The sequence below is a fragment of the Mixophyes fleayi genome, chromosome 2, assembly GCF_038048845.1.
Source record: "Mixophyes fleayi isolate aMixFle1 chromosome 2, aMixFle1.hap1, whole genome shotgun sequence".
Classification (NCBI taxonomy): domain Eukaryota; kingdom Metazoa; phylum Chordata; class Amphibia; order Anura; family Limnodynastidae; genus Mixophyes; species Mixophyes fleayi.
The window spans coordinates 30649933-30668303 of record NC_134403.1 but is presented as its reverse complement, the minus strand read 5'-3'; the positions used below and the strand labels follow the sequence as shown (position 1 = coordinate 30668303).

Sequence of the window (18371 nt, the reverse complement as noted above, 5' to 3'; positions counted from 1 at the left end):
GATTCAGCTTCTCCACAAACAGCAGCTGCAAGTATCAGCTGACCTTAAAATCTATTAGACACATCCGAGTAGGATAAAAGGCTGAACCTGATTGGACAGAGAGGACAAACCGCTCAGTATTTCATTCTGCATGTCTTTAAACCACTTGAGACTGATTCCCCCTTCCCCCCGCACTTTTATTTATTGATGGGGGCAATGCCTAATCCCCCCAGGTAGACATCCCAGAAATTATGCATCCAGTCTGTTTGATCCAGAAAAACAACAACCTAGATAACAAGAGACAGTACTTTTGCTAATAACTCTTCAAATTTGTTTTGGTGACATAATTCATTGAAAAATGTGTACCTCTGAGCTGTTGAAATGTGAAAAGGACAAAAAAAACAAAAAACAAAAAACAAAACCCAAACACATAAAGTACAAACAATGACACTTTAATCTCAAACTAGACATTATCTACAAAACATGGAGAACATTCTGACAAAACTATACAAACAAACTGACATTAACACCCCTTCTGTAGGGTGTAGATATGGAAACTGGCAAGCGTTACGGCACGAAGATCTACCGTTCCATTACTGGTAACAACCACTTATAAATAAAATAAAGTGTTTGCAAGCTCCACACTGGGTTCTCTGTGGATACTCTGGCCGACAAGAAAGGTGAGTTTATGAGCGTACTGGCACGGAGCAGGCACGCGGATCACCCCCTAAAAAGAAATGGAAACAAATTTGGCAACAAAATTCACTTAAAACTGCAAAAACACCTTTACATTATATTCTAATAATTTCTCAGAGAGCTACAATGACGACAATATTGAAACACTACTTTTCACCTAAGCTTATGGCTTTACATTTAGCAATATGTCTGGGAAAAGATATGATTTGACTCTTTGGGGTATATTTGCTAAACTGTGGGTTTGAAAAAGTGGAGATGTTGCCTATAGCAACCAATCAGATTGTAGCTGTCATTTTGTAGAATGCACTAAATAAATGAAAGCTAGAATCTGATTGGTTGCTATAGGCAACATCTCCACAGTTTAGTAAATCTAGCCCTTTGACTTTCATGGAGGTAGCTGTAATGCCTGCCCACTACCTCTCCAAGGTAGCCGCCGACGTAACATTTACGTAATCCGTTGTCTCTCAGTAAACAATGTGTAAAACTGTGTAAACTGATGGGGGGGCACTTAGAATCATGTTGCAGGTTCAATCTGAATATGGCTCTACTCACTACTCTCCCTCTTTCTATTGTAACACTGCCCCCAACTGGCTAGCTACACGTACTGTCAAATTCTGCCAGCTATGATTTCATGCCTCAGTGTTGACACAGACTCCAAGTGAATACATAAACTGCATTCTACTTTGTGCCTCATGCCTCAATAGTGGCATTAGTCTATAGTGCATTATACCAATTATTATTTCAGCCTATAAAACGGCTGCCTCCAATGCGTGCAGGCTACGTAAGATTTAGAAGAATGTATGTTTGCAGTATATATCTCGGGTAAATTACTGGTGCCAGGTAAGTTGTTATGATCTCATGTATCCCACTCAACACTGCTTTATTTTGTGTATAGCATTGATTGTGGTAGTAGCAATTTCTAGGTCAATGCCCTTCTCCACTTGTAACAGCAGAGGTCGCTAGAGCACAGGGAACGCAGCCAGTCTGCGCTGAGATTTATCCCACGAAGTCTGCTCTTGTTAATTTAGAATATTCTTGCTCAATGTGTTTTATTAAATCTTCAATAAACTGCTATGTCCAGCACATAAAATCCATCACAATGTCTGGATAATCTTCACAGTATTAAGAAGTGTAGAAATGCACTGATACAGCAAATCTTCATATCTTGTCTGAAACATATTACATCCATCCTATTGCTCAATACGTTTTACTATCTTTATTATTATCATTATTAACCCATTACCAGAACTACACTGCTGTGTGTGTGCTGCCTGCAACTAAAACGCACAATCACATATTCCTAATATTTGAGCTCTTGTTAGATCTTCTTCACCCAACAGTTTCAGATATAACGTTAAAAAAGTAAAAAAACAATTAAAAATATTAAATAAACAGACACAAACTTTAGTCTAGACCAGGCCTGGACAACCTATGGCTCTCCAGGTGTTGTGAAACTACAAGTCCCAGCATGCTTTGCCAGCCGATAGCTGGCCTGGTCTAGAAGAATAAAATAGAATCTTACTGATAGAATCAGGACACCCATTGTGACATTTCTATCACCCCCTCCCCTCTCCTCCCATAATGGGTATTAATTTGAACTTATCCCACTTCCAGCTCTGATCCAGTGGTATAGGCACTGCACATGTTCTCGATTATGCTCCTTTACAGTTTGGTAACTTGATGGGATTGAAGACCTTTGTTTACATGGAGCAATCCTGCCTCCATATTACATTATTATATGCTATATTTGACAGCTTATGATTGTGCTAGGGTTCCCTGTAATGTGTACAGTGTATCTGACAGACAGGAGAGTTATAGTATATTTTCACAATTTGCTATGATTGCATCCTCAGTTTCTTCAGAAACTGTTTGTATAAAGGAGAAACGTGTGAAAGAATTTTATCGAAGTGTCAAATTGCTCCCCTATCTTGAGAGACACTTATGGATCTTCTGGTCTTGTGAAAGTGTTGGTTTTTCTAGCCCCAGTGCTGATTATGGATAGAAACCTACAGAAAACAAGATGAGTCTATTTGAGGTTTAAGTGCTCCTCACGGGACTGATACACCTTGCCCTGGCGCTGTGGAGTGCATGCGGCTGCACACTACAAATCGCAGTACCGGCGGTGTCGCCTACTAGGAACCAAGGTTTGTGCAGTGAGAGCCGCTCAACGCTCCTCACGTGACTGATATACCTTGCCCTGGCGCTGTGGAGTGCATGCGGCTGCACACTACTAATCGCAGTACCGGCGGTGTCGCCTACTAGGAACCAAGGTTTGTGCAGTGAGAGCCGCTCAACGCTCCTCACGGGACTGATGCACCTTGCCCTGGCTCTGTGGAGTGCATGCGGCTGCACACTACTAATCGCAGTACCGGCGGTGTCGCCTACTAGGAACCAAGGTTTGTGCAGCAAGAGCCGCTCAACGCTCCTCACGTGACTGATACACCTTGCCCTGGCGCTGTGGAGTGCATGCGGCTGCACACTACTAATCGCAGTACCGGCGGTGTTGCCTACTAGGAACCAAGGTTTGTGCAGTGAGAGCCGCTCAACGCTCCTCACGTGACTGATACACCTTGCCCTGGCGCTGTGGAGTGCATGCGGCTGCACACTACTAATCGCAGTACCGGCGGTGTCGCCTACTCAGAACCAAGGTTTGTGCAGCAAGAGCCGCTCAACGCTCCTCACGTGATTGATACACCTTGCCCTGCCGCTGTGGAGTGCTTGCGGCTGTACACTACTAATCGCAGTACCGGCGGTGTCGCCTACTAGGAACCAAGGTTTGTGCAGCAAGAGCCGCTCAACGCTCCTCACGTGATTGATACACCTTGCCCTGCCGCTGTGGAGTATTTGCGGCTGTACATTATTAATCACAGCACCGTTGTCAGTAACTAGGAACTATGGGCTACGGATACTTCTTGTGAACACTAAGTCCTGATTGTTTGCAGTTAGTCTTTATCACTAATTACCGCTAGGACCAGAGATACCTCTAGCTGGTGAAGTTGATATACACCGTGGACCAGCTGATATCGTTTTGAGATGGACGGAAAGATTTGGGAACCAATCTGGTTGCTCAAATAGAGCCTAGAGGGATTTCTTACTATGAGAGTGTCCACCACAATGTATTGGAACTATCTTCCATCTATATCACTTGGCCGTGTTATACAATGATTGTACCTACTATGGGTTCGGACAAATATATTTTAATACATTTTTACTTTTAATAAGTTGGAGTAGGTAAATTGACATAGTAATAGTCTTCTTACTTTTGTATACTGTATGCTGTCTTATGAGAAATAGACAAGAAGTCTAATTAGGCCTTAATTATAGCCCAATGTTTCAACATATAAACTTGCAATTCAGAGATCTGACGTGGAAGAGAATCCATTGGTCATTACCCCAGAGGGAGAATTACTCACCGGCCAGTTGTAGTACAGATGACACAATTTGTAAGTTAGACGCTGCAGATGGTCCGGTTTCAAACAGTTGGTATCGAACACCACGTTGTAGTATGTTGGGTTCACTGACCCCTGACGAGCATTTTGACTTATTAGAAAAAAGTCGTACCTAGGAGAGAAGATTATTCGTTTATGTAAACACAGATCATTGTTGAATAACCTCAGCTGGAGGGAAGAGCAGAAAATCTGTGAAACCAATAAGGACACTAATGTGGCCGTATACACTGTGATAGAGCAGCAAGTATCAGCAATGGAACCTACATTGCAGTATGTAAAGCCCAAAAATAATTGTGTATCTCGATAATGATCCAAACTGACAGGATCATCATTAGACATATTCATAAACATGGCCGGAAGATGACCACAGATCACCCCAATGACAATGGAAGTGATCCAGTGAATGAATCTGTCTGACATATACAGGGGGTGAGGAAGGAATTTATCCCCCAGCAAGACCCATGTAGGGACTGCAAAATCCTCCCTTCCGCACACTTTGTTTGAGAGTTTGTGACTTTGTGTTTCACAGGTTTAATTACATTTCCCAAAGTGCTTTCAAAAATGCTCTTTCCCCACTTCAGAGGTGATGAAAAAATCAAGTCCTTTTGGCTGTTGGCGGCATCCTGCAAAGCAGGCAAGGCCCCAATAACTACGTCACCCACTACCACCTCCTTATCCAACTTAAATATCTGCTGGAATCTTGTCATTGACAGTAACAAACCCTATTCCCTCCTTCCCCTACTTGCGGAAACTGACTCACGGGGGTAGATTCATGCGAGGCGACGCAATGTGTCTCCAGAACAGTTCATTTGCACAGCAATTGCACAGACCATTTGCAAATGTAAATCAGCTGTGAGGATGCATCTGGATTAACAGTTAGAACTTTTTTAACTGAACTGTACAACATAAGCCAATCCCATACATAGCAAGTTCTACTTTGCATTTTCAGAACTACTGTACTTTACAACGGGTTATAGATAGAGAGTACAGGTTCACACAATCTATGGTGATTGGGTAGCGGAGGTGATTTACTAATCAAATTAATAGTTGTGAAAAAGTTAATATTGTTGTTTTCAGTGAATGTTCATGTCATGGAGACAGTGAAACACTCACTTTATAAAAGAGAACAAAACAATTAATTGATAATTCTGAAGTTGAAAAACAAAATAATAAATAAGATGATATCAGTATTATATAATGTTTCAGTTTCAAGACCTTGGGGTAAATGCATCAAGCTGAGAGTTTTCCGGCGGGTTTGAAAAACCAATCAGATTCTAGCTATCATTTATTTAGTACATTCTACAAAATGACAGCTAGAATCTGATTGGTTGCTATAGGCAACATCTCCACTTTTCAAGCCCGTCGGAAAACTCTCAGCTTGATACATTTACCCCCTTACCTAGCTTCTATAAAGGTGTTATAACTCTGCTTGCTGATTTTACTATACAGTGCACCATAATCCTATTATCTCTGACCAAAACACTTATTAAACACAAAACGCTTAAACAAGTTTGATAATCTCCTCAGCAGAGCGACATGACCAACTTGGGAGGAATCGGAAAAAAGACCAGAAAATGGGGAGCAGACATAATTCCACAAGTCTAATCATAGCCTGGAAAGTAACATAACATACACCAATGTCTAACATATACATTTTCTTACACAATTTAGCTACGAAATGCCTCCAAGTTGAAGTATAAAAACAGCAGCAACAACAATTATTAGTGGATTGCAAACTGAGAGTTTACTCACCATTCAGGTCTCGTAGCCTGATTGTCAATGACTGTGCCCACCGGTGGGTTCTGTAGTCCTCTGTTTGTCTCACTGAAGAACCTTATGGTGCATCTCTTCCTCACCACGGCCACGGTCATCTTAGGACTAGGAAAAACACGTACAGTCATTCTGTGCATTAGGAAAGTGACCCCTGCAAACATATTGTGCAGCAATATATAAAAGTAGCCTCATATATGTACTATACTAATATAAATGTAACACTGTATGTTCTATACAAACATATCTGTGTGTGTGTGGAATGTCAAAAGTAAAGATATTCACATATATGGATGCCTGGCACGGAGAATAGCAGCGGAGGAAAGTCAACAATTGTTCTATTTTTACTCAAGATCGACATAAATACACATTGTACAGCATATAATAGCATGGATGTTATTATGTAGCCATTATATACTTCACAACAATGGGCAATAGACGGATATTGCTGCCTGAAAGCCAAGCAGTAGGATGTTTGCTCTACATGACCACACACTTTGGCCTGCATTGTGGCGGGATAGCAGGGTCAGAAAACAGCCCGTAGCACATACAGACCGACAGCAGTCATACAGCAGCCCCATTTCTTTCTCCATTGAAGGAGAGTATGGAGGCTGCACACGCAGCATTCTCTGCAGGAAGGTCTGCACCTCCGAATGTAAACTGACCGAAATCTGAACCTTCAAGGAGCTAAGTCTCAAGGATACCTTGCAATAGCGCTAACTGGAAGGAAGAAGCAGGATGCCCTATGCACCAGGAAATTTAGGTCCTTCAGAACCTATGATAGTTCCTGTCCAATATCGGTTTGCGATACCTCAATATGGTCTGCACCATGCTCTCTGCAAACCAGATGGCATTAAAGATCATGGCTTCAACACCCACGCCGTTAAAGCCAGCAGAGGTAAACTCTGGTGCAAGAAGGGATCTTTGCTTAGAAGGACTTGGAGGGAGCCTTCACAGAGCAGTCTCTGTCATGGCGAGAAAGCTCTTTGGCCTGTCTGGATCCACCAGGATTGCTTGGGCACCCTCCCTCTTATTGAGACCCTTGGGTAGCATGGTGGGAACAGCTAAATGAGGAGAAATCCCAGGGAACCGATACTGCGTCTGTAACAATGCCTGGGGGTCCCTTGTCCTGGAGCAATAGGTGTCTTGTGGTTCAACTGGGAAGCCATCATGTCAACACCATCTGTTGGAAGATATCTGGTTGTAGAGATCACTCCCTGGATGAAGGGCCTGCCAGCTCGGGAAGTTTGGCTTCCAAGTTGTCTACCACTGAAATGAACACTGCTGTGATTGTCGGAACATGTTGTTCCACGATCCAAGCAGTATCTTTCATGGCCTGGGCTCTCTTGGTGCCGCCCTGGTAATTATGGTACACCGCAGCTGTTGTGTACCATAGATCTTACCAGGGCTTTGAAAATTGCCCTGCGTTCCAGTATGTTTATTGGAAGCTTTGCCTCCTCTGGAGTCCAAAGGCCCTAAAAACGGTACTGAAGGTTGAAAGCCTCCCGGCTCAAAAGTCTGTCATCCTGGAGTGGAATCTTGTAACCTGATCTGGATCAAAAGTGGAGACTATCCTAGAGTATTTCTGGACTCTGCGTCTGCCTGCCAGGCCCACAGCCAGAAGGCTACCACTGAAGCAGATATTCTGGACCCCACGAGGCCAGCATCAATTGCAGTTTCCCCTTGGTATATGGAAGCCTCACGGCCATGTTCCACTAAAGTGAGCAAATCCGCCCTGGGTGTTCCCGATTGCCGTCTGCTCTGACCACCTCTCCAACTCCTTGTTAACCCAAATCGCAGCATTATTTGGCCTAATAGTTTGAGTTACCACCTCCGACAGCCCTCAGCAGAGAAGGGCAATTGCAGGCATTGTATAAAAAGCTTCACAAACACAAAAGTGCCACCTGTAATAAAAACTGTCCAATTTCTTCTCACTCTCATGATTTATTTACATCATGCGTGAGGCTAAAGCAAGCAGTATTTTAGGAGTAAAATGGAAATGATTTCATTAAAAGGGATGGTTCTAACGAAATGCCTCTCTGCACTTCTAGGCTTTCAGTACGCCGAGGTGGCTCCTGAGTACAGAGAGAAAATGTGCACGTTAATGTGCCCTTGGAGGACAAGGTGCACTGGGGTGCTCGTTGGGTGCCCTTCGGACCTCCACTAACTTTTCACATAATTAGCTGTACAGTCTGACTACTATATTTACGATCTGCAAGACCACGGTGTTAGTATAGCTGCACCACTTACAGAGAATCGTATTTCCCCTTTGGTCCTCGACTAACCGGACCTGTGCTCATACCTGTAAGCAGTCCGAGTCTCCTTGAAGTAAGCAAGAATCTGAGGGATTTCATAATCCACGACCATCTTTAGCTGCCCGTCCCCGACACCGTCACGGTAGATGATAATGCGGCTAGGCAAGTCATTATTGCATTTCTGCCACTTCTCAATGGCACCTGTTGAGGAGAAATATAGTTGAAACAGTACATTTAAAGGGTCGCTTCATTTTAAATACACCATATTCCAATGCTACGAATACATAAGTTTACATCCCTTGAGATGTTTTATTTTGTGTTAATAATTGCTGTGTAGCTACCGTTCGCTGTTATCAAATAATTCAGACTAAGAGGGTCAGTTACGGAGCACTTTTGTGGCTGCTTGGGACGTTCAGAGCCCAAATATGGGCTCTAGGTACAAACATGGGTCTAGTTAGTGCCTACTTGGCCCACCTCCCCCTTTTAGTCAACATGATCTTAGTACTGACAAATAAAGCTTTATCCAGCTATATTCTCCGCCTGTCTACAAAGATTCCGTACCGGACGCATAGTCTGGCAGCAATGGTTCCACCCATGGTAAAGGACAATCAGTGAGAATGTAGCTTTAATAATACAGAAGACTGGTGTCCAGTCTTCTGTCACAAATATTACATATACAACATGTTTATTAATATTGACTCAAAGGTCTTGAAGATGAGGTGGGTCCTGCTAGAGGCAGGCCCACAGACAAGGACGGCTGGAAACAGATGGGCGGTTGGTTATTTTTTTTAAGCCATTGTTATTCTGCTTTAAGGATGCTGATAATTAAAGTTAATTTATGTTCAGTGACCAAAAGGCTGCGACCGTTGGGGCGAATTCCATCACAAAAGTTATGCACACATTTGCAAATATAGAGCCATATTGAAAGATGTGTGGTCCTCGTATCTGACCATGATTGGTCAAATAACTTGGGTTTATTAATAATGCGGTAAAGATAATTTTGGTAAGCCACTGCGCCACTGACCCCTTCAACTCAATGGTAATGACAAAACACTCATTTGATCAACATAGAGCACAATAGCATTTAACATATAATAATAAATCAATTTTCAGGTAAATCACTTAACATTAATATTCAACGAAAACATTTGGTGCACCAATATCCCAGTGCTGGGTTAAACCTCTCATGAAAAGTCTATATCTGGTGTCCTGCAGGTAAAGGCTGTATTTAACTTCCACCCCTGTGTACAGTAGTCTGGGTCCTAGACTCTAAACAATGGTCCTGATCTATGGAGAGTCAGTCCTCGTACCCTTATAGTCAGGGAGTACAGTAACTGTGGCCACCGTCACCCTGTCAAATTGCCAGAGGACAGAAAGAGACTGGAATGGAATACGTAGCTAGGAGGTTGTAGAACCTTTTAACTCCTCAACACCATGAAATTGTCTGATGAGAAGACAATGGACATGATCAAGTAAGGGAGGTAAAAGTTTGATTTAAGGAAAAAACAAACAAACACAGGAGATTACAATTGACCTAGGTCATGAGACTAAACCTAAAAGCACAACATATCTTATCTTTGCAACCTACACATTGACCTTGGCTATGCTATAAATGTTTCAACTATCAACTAGGACAAGATGACAGCCTGTGAAACTACATCAATGCTTATTTACAAAGACCCTTAGCCACATGGCAGGAAGGGAGATTGGGAGTTAAGAGACACCAAACATGCCCTTTCCTGCTGTAAACGCAGGATTTGTAGAGGGGGGGTTTCCACCCTACGCCACCAGTGGGTGTGACCAGCATGCATGGGGGCGTAGCTATAATTTTAGACAGTGCTTGGCTGCTGTCCAACTCTTCCTATCCCCATAATATACATGGGCAATGCTGCGTGGACTCTCCCTTTTCAAGCAGAGCCGTGTGAAGCGGGGGCAGGGTCCAGCCACCTCAATTATACAGTGCCCCAGGCTTGGAGGGGGGTTTCCAGGCACTAGCCCCCCCCCCCCCCCTCGGTTTGCCTATGCTTTCCTATAGCAGGCACTGCAAGCATACTCTCTCTCTCCACGATATGACTATATAGTATACTACACTTCCATTGGTAACATATCTTTAACACTAATATAAAGCTGGTTGCAATAGTGCTTCCCCTATATATATACATGAGATATTATGGGATAATTGACCCTCTGTTCAAATGATTTGTACAGGGTAAACAGCACTTGTATGAAATCCATACTTGCATATATCATAAGGCAATCGTCCCTCATCCCCTCCACTTACTAGCTGCGGCAGTGTTGCTAGTGATGGATTTCGCCTTATGCCCCTAGTATCCTTTCACGTTACTTAAATTAGGATACAGCCTCTTGATCTATATATCTCTGTACTAAAACACCGAAGCGGGCCATACTAGCCACCATTTGCTCTAGCAAGAAAACAAACAAGACAAAACCTACAGGTTGTTATGGCCATTCTGCCACAGGAGATGCTGATTGATACTTCTGTCTTCTCCTGGACTGATATAGGGGAGGGTGTGCGCGTATCTATTATATCTATGTTGATAATCGCTTGTTGCTTATGCAGAGGGGTCAGAGAGAATCAGCCTCCTATTATTAATGAGGGAGTCAGAAGAATGAAGGTTAATTGAATTTGTATAGAGGGAATTGATATGCTTTATCCTGTTGTAACTAGCGCCCAAGGCTAACCGCAGACTTAACGAGCTTTCGCCACAATCTTTGTGAACGTTCCGCAGTACAGCTTCATCTTCCCTTTTCACCACACCGAGCACTTTCTTTACTTTCCTAAATGTTATTATGTGACGTACTGACTAAGCGGGTTAACGAAAGTATAAAAATGTCTGGACATGAAATAAATTATTTTGGGTGGGCTCCCAGTTATATGAGGCAGTTTCACATTTTGGTCTTCCAGGCAAATTTTTTTTGTCTTACAAAATGTAAACTTTCTATTTTCCACCAAGTGTAAGCTCTCTCTCTATGTATATATATATATATATATATATATATATATACATACATTGCATGATGGTTTATTGCAGCTAATGTCAGAAATGCAACTGTTGCTCATATTAGCCATGTCAACTTTCTGACATTAGCTATAACATATTCACATGCTGGGCAGCACGGTGGCTCAGTGGTTAGCACTTCTGCCTTACAGCACTTGGGTCATGAGTTCAATTCCCGACCATGCCTATATCTGTGTGAAGTTTGTATGTTCTCCCCGTATTTGCGTGGGTTTCCTCTGGGTGCTCCGGTTTCCACCCACACTCCAAAAACCATACTAGTAGGTTAATTGACTGCAATCAAATTGACCCTAGTCTCTCTCTATGTCTGTGTGTTAGGAAATTTAGACTGTAAGCTCCAATGGGGCAGAGACTGATGTTAATGAGTTCTCTGTACAGCGCTGTGGAATCAGTGGCGCTATATAAATAAATGATGATGATGCAGGGGTGTATGAACCAGGGAGGTAGAGGGGGCAGTTGCCCCCCCATGATTTCTGTTGGGTGGGCAAAGACTGTCTTGTGCCCCCCCCCCCCCCCCATGAACTTCTACACACAAGCCTTCAGGCTACTTTCTGAAGTCATGGTATCTGTTCTAAACTTGTGAAACATTTTTAGATTGTCTTAGTATAAATACCAGATGTTCTTTAATATAGATTGCCTTAGTATAGATTTAATACTGATTGATTGATTTGTTTATTTAAAAAGAATTCTAGGTGTTCCGTTCTTAAACATTTAATAAATAACTTGTATTGTTGATGAACAACTATTCACTTTATTTTTACTCAGAATTTCGTGCGGTGCGTCCAGTAACAAACATGAGATATAAAAATGTATATTTATAGCACATATCATAACCAGTGAGTCAGTGACCATAGATGTAAAAATATTCCCAATCAAGTGAGATTAGGCTGTCAACGAAATCTGAATAAAAACTAGGTTAATGACTATAAAAAATGTACATTTTGAAAAAATGAACAATTGAATTTATCTATCTTTCTAGCAGCTATTGTACTAATTGGTAATTAATATTAATAATAATATTTATTTAATAATGTATAAATAAATTATTGGCCAGCCCCTGAAACACTGACAAAAATTAAAACAGGATCGGGAGTCTTTGTATAACTACAGTCACTGCTATAACTGTTGTAAAACGAGATAACAAGCGCAAGAAAAAGGGTCTCCAAGCCCCTATAGTAGTCCTTGGCCTTTAACCCCCCCCCATGAAGGTATTCATTCTTACGCCCCTGTACATATATACTGTAAACTGTAATCCCACCGCTAGCCTCCTGTCAACCTGACCTCTCCCTGGCAATTAATTTCTCCTCTCATAACCGTTGTTACCCTTTTACTCACTTCCAACCATAATTGAATTCCTCCACCACCATCACTTCCCTGGAATTCATTCCGCCTCCCACAGCCCTCTCCTGTAATTCATTCTCTCTCCCATTAATTCATTCTCCCTTCCCCTGTAAAACATTCACACTCCGCATCGGCTTCTTGAGTCATATACAAGTTGCGTGCAGCACAGTGGCCTAGTGGTTAGCACTTCTGCCTCACAGCACTGGGGTCATGAGTTCGATTCCCGACCATGGCCTTATCTGTGTGGAGTTTGTATGTTCTCCCTGTGTTTGCTTGGGGGTGCTCCCACACTCCAAACACATACTGGTAGGTTAATTGGCTGCTATCAAAATTGACCCTAGTCTCTGTCTGTCTGTGTGTGTATGTTAGGGAATTTAGACTGTAAGCTCCAATGGGGCAGGGACTGATCAGGCCTGGTGCTCCCATTAGGCGAGGTTAGGCACTTGCCTAGGGCGCCGGGCTCTGGAGGGCGCCACAGAATACTAAATGTCTTTAAAACTGTGCGGCGACCGCTGACCATACCTGTCACGGCCGCCGCACAGCATTCAGATGCACGGGGGAGGGGGGAAGAGGCTATTTTGTCACCACCGCCGCCTCTCTGCTCCGTCTCCTCCCCTCACTAGTGTCAGTGAGTGGAGGGGAGGAGACGGAGCAGAGAGGCAGCGGTGGTGAGACAAGGTAAGGAAAGATGGGGTGAGGAGGGAGCCGATTTTTGCGGGGGGCGCCGATTTTGTAAAAATGCCTAGGGCACCATGGACCCCAGCACCGGCCCTGGGACTGATGTGAGTGAGTTCTCTGTACAGCTCTGCGGAATTAGTGGCACTATATAAATAAATGATGATGTTAATGAAGGAAAGTCTATGACATCACAGCATGCGGCTGCCCTGACTCTCTAGTAGTCTGTGGGCAAACGCAGTATGGTGATGACATCACTGCAGCACCCTGCTCACAGTTGAACAATGACATCAGGCAGCAGCATGTTGTATAATACCAGGGACATCCGCTGCTTGTAAATGAGGTAAGAACTGGAGGAGACGAGGAATTACAGGTGGAAGAGAGAGCATGTACATGCAGAAAAGGGATTATTTTATATGTCTGGATATAGCAAGGATGCAGGCAATGTGTTTGCCCCGCAGATGATGTGTCAGGCTGTTATATTACACCAAGTAGGCACAACACCTTTGTTTTTTTTATATAAAATTTATTATCTTCTATTTGGACTGCTGGGAGGTGTATAGCTTTGTAACTTTGCTCATGCATTTACTTATATATATATATACATTTTAATCTATATTACTATTTTACGAGTAGATATGAATATACACACACGTGATTAACATTGATACATTTTATATGTCATTATTTTCATTCCCTTTTTATTGAGTTATTACCACTTATTGATTGTGGTTTTTGATGTATTTGGAATAAAATATTGATATTTATCCACGGTTCACAGTTGTTTTGTGGACAAGCCATACACTATTGCATATGTTTTCTTTTTACTTATTGTTTATTGGAGGATTGCAGACCTCCTGCAATTAGTGGTTTGTGTCCATTGCCAATACAGTACCAGGAGAAAAAACCTCCTTTAGCACTAAAACTGTCTACAAATTTGACCCCCTGCAGTGCAACATGGTTTTGTCAAGGTATACAATGCACCTTCTTGTCTGATGTATTCCTAACTCTACATTTAATCAAATAATGAGAAACCTATCTGTAATAAAATATCAGCAGACACTGTACTCAAGTGTTACAAGCTATAACAAACAAGTCTGAGAAAACAACATGATGAGCTGGGGCCGCTAGTTGCCTATCACTGGTCTATATTGACTACAAGACCAGGAAACTATTGGAATGAGTCGTGGCCTTCAGACCTCTGCTCCCCCTGTAGATCAATATAAAGTTATGCTCTAAGTCAACCCTTCATACACACATATAAAGGTTGAGCTTATGTACAGATAATTATTCTTTATAACCTGATGAGAGTAATATCTGTCATAAATTAGAGCAACGTGTTTATGTCAGCACAGGCTCCATCTGCCCATTCATGTGGGCAGTGAAAGATAATGTTCTGAATGACTTACAATCTACAAGCTGAATAAATATAGCCACACATCTTATCAGCTATAGTTTTCTATTAACAGACGGGATACAAGAGTTCTTGGGAGCACGTGATATTTTCCATTTCTAATCTTATTCTTCAGATAATAGCTGTTGCCACAAGTCTTATAAAGACCAAATACCTTTCATTAGAAGCCTCAATGAGCAGAATGCAGCTACTTACGTGGGGGAGGGAGAGAGGGAGAGGGAGAGAGAGTGACAGGGAGGAGGTGATAAAGAGAGGGAAGAGGAGAGAGAGTGACAGGGAGGAGGTGATAAAGAGAGGGAAGAGGAGAGAGAGAGAGTGACAGGGAGGAGGTGATAAAGAGAGGGAAGAGGAGAGAGAGAGTGACAGGGAGGAGGTGATAAAGAGAGGGAAGAGGAGAGAGAGAGAGAGAGAGAGAGTGACAGGGAGGAGGTGATAAAGAGAGGGAAGAGGAGAGAAAGAGAGAGAGAGAGAGAGACAGGGAGGAGGTGATAAAGAGAGGGAAGAGGAGAGAGAGAGAGGGGGGAGGGAGAGTGAGGTGGTGAGAAAGGGAGGGAAGAGGAGAGAGAGAAAGAGAGAGAGAGAGAGAGAGAGAGAGAGGTGGTGAGAAAGGGAGGGAAGAGGAGAGAGAGACAGAGAGAGTGACAGGGAGGAGGTGAGAAAGGGAGGGAGAGTGAGGTGGTGAGAAAGGGAGGGAAGAGGAGAGAGAGAGGGGGTGAGAGAGAGAGAGTGAGTGGGAGGTGGTGAGAAATGGAGGGAAGAGGAGAGAGAGAGGGGGGATGTGGTGAGAAAGGGAGGGAAGAGAAGATAGAGAGAGAGAGAGTGGGAGGTGGTGAGAAAGGGAGGGAAGATGAGAGAGAGAGAGAGGGAGGGAGAGTGAGGTGGTGAGAAAGGGAGGGAAGAGGAGAGAGAGAAAGAGAGAGAGAGAGAGAGAGGGAGGTGGTGAGAAAGGGAGGGAAGTGGAGAGAGAGAGAGTGACAGGGAGGAGGTGAGAAAGAGAAGGTGAGTGAGGTGGTGAGAAAGGGAGGGAAGAGGAGAGAGAGAGAGGGGGGAGGTGGTGAGAAAGGGAGGGAAGAGGAGGGAGAGAGAGAGAGAGAGAGAGGGAGGTGGTGAGAAAGGGAGGGAAGAGGAGAGAGAGAGAGAGAGAGAGAGAGGGAGGTGGTGAGAAAGGGAGGGAAGAGGAGAGAGAGAGAGAGAGAGAGGGAGGGAGAGTGAGGTGGTGAGAAAGGGAGGGAAGAGGAGAAAGAGAGAGAGAGAGAGAGAGAGAGGGAGGTGGTGAGAAAGGGAGGGAAATGGAGAGAGAGTGTGACAGGGAGGAGGTGAGAAAGAGAAGGAGAGTGAGGTGGTGAGAAAGGGAGGGAAGAGGAGAGAGAGAGAGGGGGTGAGAGAGAGAGAGAGAGTGAGTGGGAGGTGGTGAGAAAGGGAGGGAAGAGGAGAGAGAGAGAGGGGGTAAGAGAGAGAGAGAGAGGGAGGAGGTGAGAAAGGGAGGGAAGAGGAGAGGAAGGAAGAAGGAGAAAGGGAAGAGGAGTGGAGAGAGAGAGTGAGGAGGGGGAGAGAGTGATAGAGAGGGGGGTGTGTGGAAGTACATGCTTAAAAATAAAGATAAAAGGTTAGGAAACCCTGCTTTAGTTACGGGGGATGGTGACATCTATCTGCGTCAGGTAACATGTCATGAAATAATATGTTATTATTGACTCATGACATATATGATTAGTCTGAGTCAAGCTTAGGACATATCAAAGGTACACGTTCTCCTGCCGTATCTCTAGCACCAGTTACAGGTGCTGATTACCAGTGGTGACATCTGTGTATACAGCTACAACATGTGTCTGCAATCAGGACCAACTGTAAAAATTTATTTTATGTACAGTAGACATTAATAACATCCTCATCAATGTATTTTATGGTGTGGGGGGGTTAAATGTTTAAATGCTTTGTCATTAATGATTATATTAATAACAGGTGACACTAATAGTTTTTATGTTTTGTGCTTTCTTTTTGCGAACCTTAATGAATCAGGGCTAATGTGTAGAACTTTTGTGCAAACTGCTCCCATGTTAGAAAGGCGAATTGCTCAATGGTGATCGCTTGGACAATTATTCTACTGTTTCACATATTAATTTGGACTCTTGGGGGTGTATTTACTAAACTGCGGGTTTGAAAAAGTGGAGATGTTGCCTATAACAACCAATCAGATTCTAGTTATCATTTATTTAGTACATTCTACAACATGACAGCTAGAATCTGATTGGTTGCTATAGGCAAAATCTCCACTTTCTAGTGGAGTGTAGAGCAAATATAAACCCTATTCCTAAAGAGGGTATATATTTATATTTAAGAGTTCTATAGAAATACTTGCACCACAAAGTAATACCCTATTTGCCCCATCAGCATTACATAATAAATGTCTAACATCCAGGAGCAAAAATCATGTTATAGCAAAATATATTCTCCCTCAGTTCCACTGGTGTTGTGTTCTGACGTCACTGGATGTATATCAAATGCCAGGCCCGCAGTCAGGTCCCAGCAAACTTACCTGCTCCAAGCAGGGGTCCTTCCTGGCGTTAAGTGGGACTGTCCGATGACGGTGGCCATCTTGCGTATGGGTCTGCGCATACGCTTCATAAGTCCTCTCCCTCTCTGTCATTGGTGGCTCACCACCAGCAGGATATTTAAGGCACCTGACCCTGCAGTCAGGTGTCTGTTCTTTATGTCAAACCCTGACTGTGAGTAAGACGAGGTTCCCTTTGCTTCTGCTGCTCTATTCTGCTCGCTGTTCCAGCGATTCCTTGGTTGCTGTTCAGTGCCACTCATCCACACCTATCACCTCCTCGTGTTCAGCTTGCTGTTCAGTGATTCCTTGATTGTTGTTTAGTACCACTCATCCACAACTATCACCTACTTGTGTTCAGCTCGGTGTCCCAGTGATTCCTTGGTTGCTGTTCAGTGCCACTCATCCACAACTATCACCTCCTCATGTTCAGCTCGCTGTTCCAGTGATTCCCTGGTTGCTGTTCAGTACCACTCATCCACAACTATCACCTCCTCATGTTCAGCTCGCTGTTCAGTGATTCCTTGATTGTTGTTTAGTACCACTCATCCACAACTATCACCTACTTGTGTTCAGCTCACTGTTCCAGCGATTCCCTGGTTGCTGTTCAGTGCCACTCATCCACAACTATCACCTACTTGTGTTCAGCTCGCTGTTCAGTGATTCCTTGGTTGCTGTTCAGTACCACTCATCCACAACTATCACCTCCTCGTGTTCAGCTTGCTGTTCAGTGATTCCTTGATTGTTGTTTAGTACCACTCATCCACAACTATCACCTACTTGTGTTCAGCTCACTGTTCCAGCGATTCCCTGGTTGCTGTTCAGTGCCACTCATCCACAACTATCACCTACTTGTGTTCAGCTCGCTGTTCAGTGATTCCTTGGTTGCTATTCAGTGCCACTCATCCACAGCTATCACCTCCTCGTGTTCAGCTTGCTGTTCAGTGATTCCTTGGTTACTGTTCAGTGCCACTTATCCACAACTATCACCTCCTCATGTTCAACTCACTGTCCCAGCGATTCCCTGGTTGCTGTTCAGTGCCACTCATCCACAGCTATCACCTACTTGTGTTCAGCTCGCTGTCCCAGTGATTCCTTGGTTGCTGTTCAGTGCCACTCATCCACAACTATCGCCTCCTCGTGTTCAGCTCGCTGTTCCAGCGATTCCCTGGTTACTGTTCAGTGCCACTCATCCACAACTATCAC

At 43.6% G+C, this 18371-nt stretch overlaps 2 protein-coding genes across 3 annotated transcripts in view; both read right to left on the bottom strand.

Moving 5' to 3' along the window:
- Positions 1-415: 415 nt before the first annotated feature.
- PIWIL4 (piwi like RNA-mediated gene silencing 4) overlaps positions 416-18371 on the bottom strand; it is a 178993-nt gene continuing 161037 nt past the window's right edge. For both annotated transcript variants that reach the window (XM_075198745.1, XM_075198747.1), the window contains 4 exons: positions 8197-8350; positions 5877-6002; positions 4089-4236; positions 416-706 (listed from right to left, as the gene is read on the bottom strand). In XM_075198745.1, coding sequence (XP_075054846.1) covers positions 590-706; positions 4089-4236; positions 5877-6002; positions 8197-8350 — 545 coding nt within the window. In that variant the 3' untranslated portion in view covers positions 416-589. The remainder of the gene's footprint in view (positions 707-4088; positions 4237-5876; positions 6003-8196; positions 8351-18371) is intronic.
- On the bottom strand, positions 14729-16486 carry LOC142140565 (uncharacterized). Its single transcript, XM_075198275.1, has 3 exons — positions 15550-16486; positions 14972-15398; positions 14729-14845 (listed from the first exon to the last, which is right to left on the bottom strand). Exons 1-3 carry the CDS (start codon positions 16260-16262, stop codon positions 14729-14731), a joined length of 1257 nt encoding a protein of 418 aa, XP_075054376.1. The 5' UTR covers positions 16263-16486.

Coding starts and splice junctions, on each gene's coding strand:
- LOC142140565 (XM_075198275.1), bottom strand. CDS start 16,262: ATGTCACCATCCCCCGTAACTAAAGCAGGGTTTCCTAACCTTTTATCT. Junction 15,399..15,549: donor CTCCCTTTCTCACCACCTCC/CTCTCTCTCTCT, acceptor TCCCTTTCTCAC/CACATCCCCCCTCTCTCTCT. Junction 14,846..14,971: donor CCTCCTCCCTGTCACTCTCT/CTCTCCTCTTCC, acceptor TCCTCCCTGTCA/CTCTCTCTCCCTCTCCCTCT.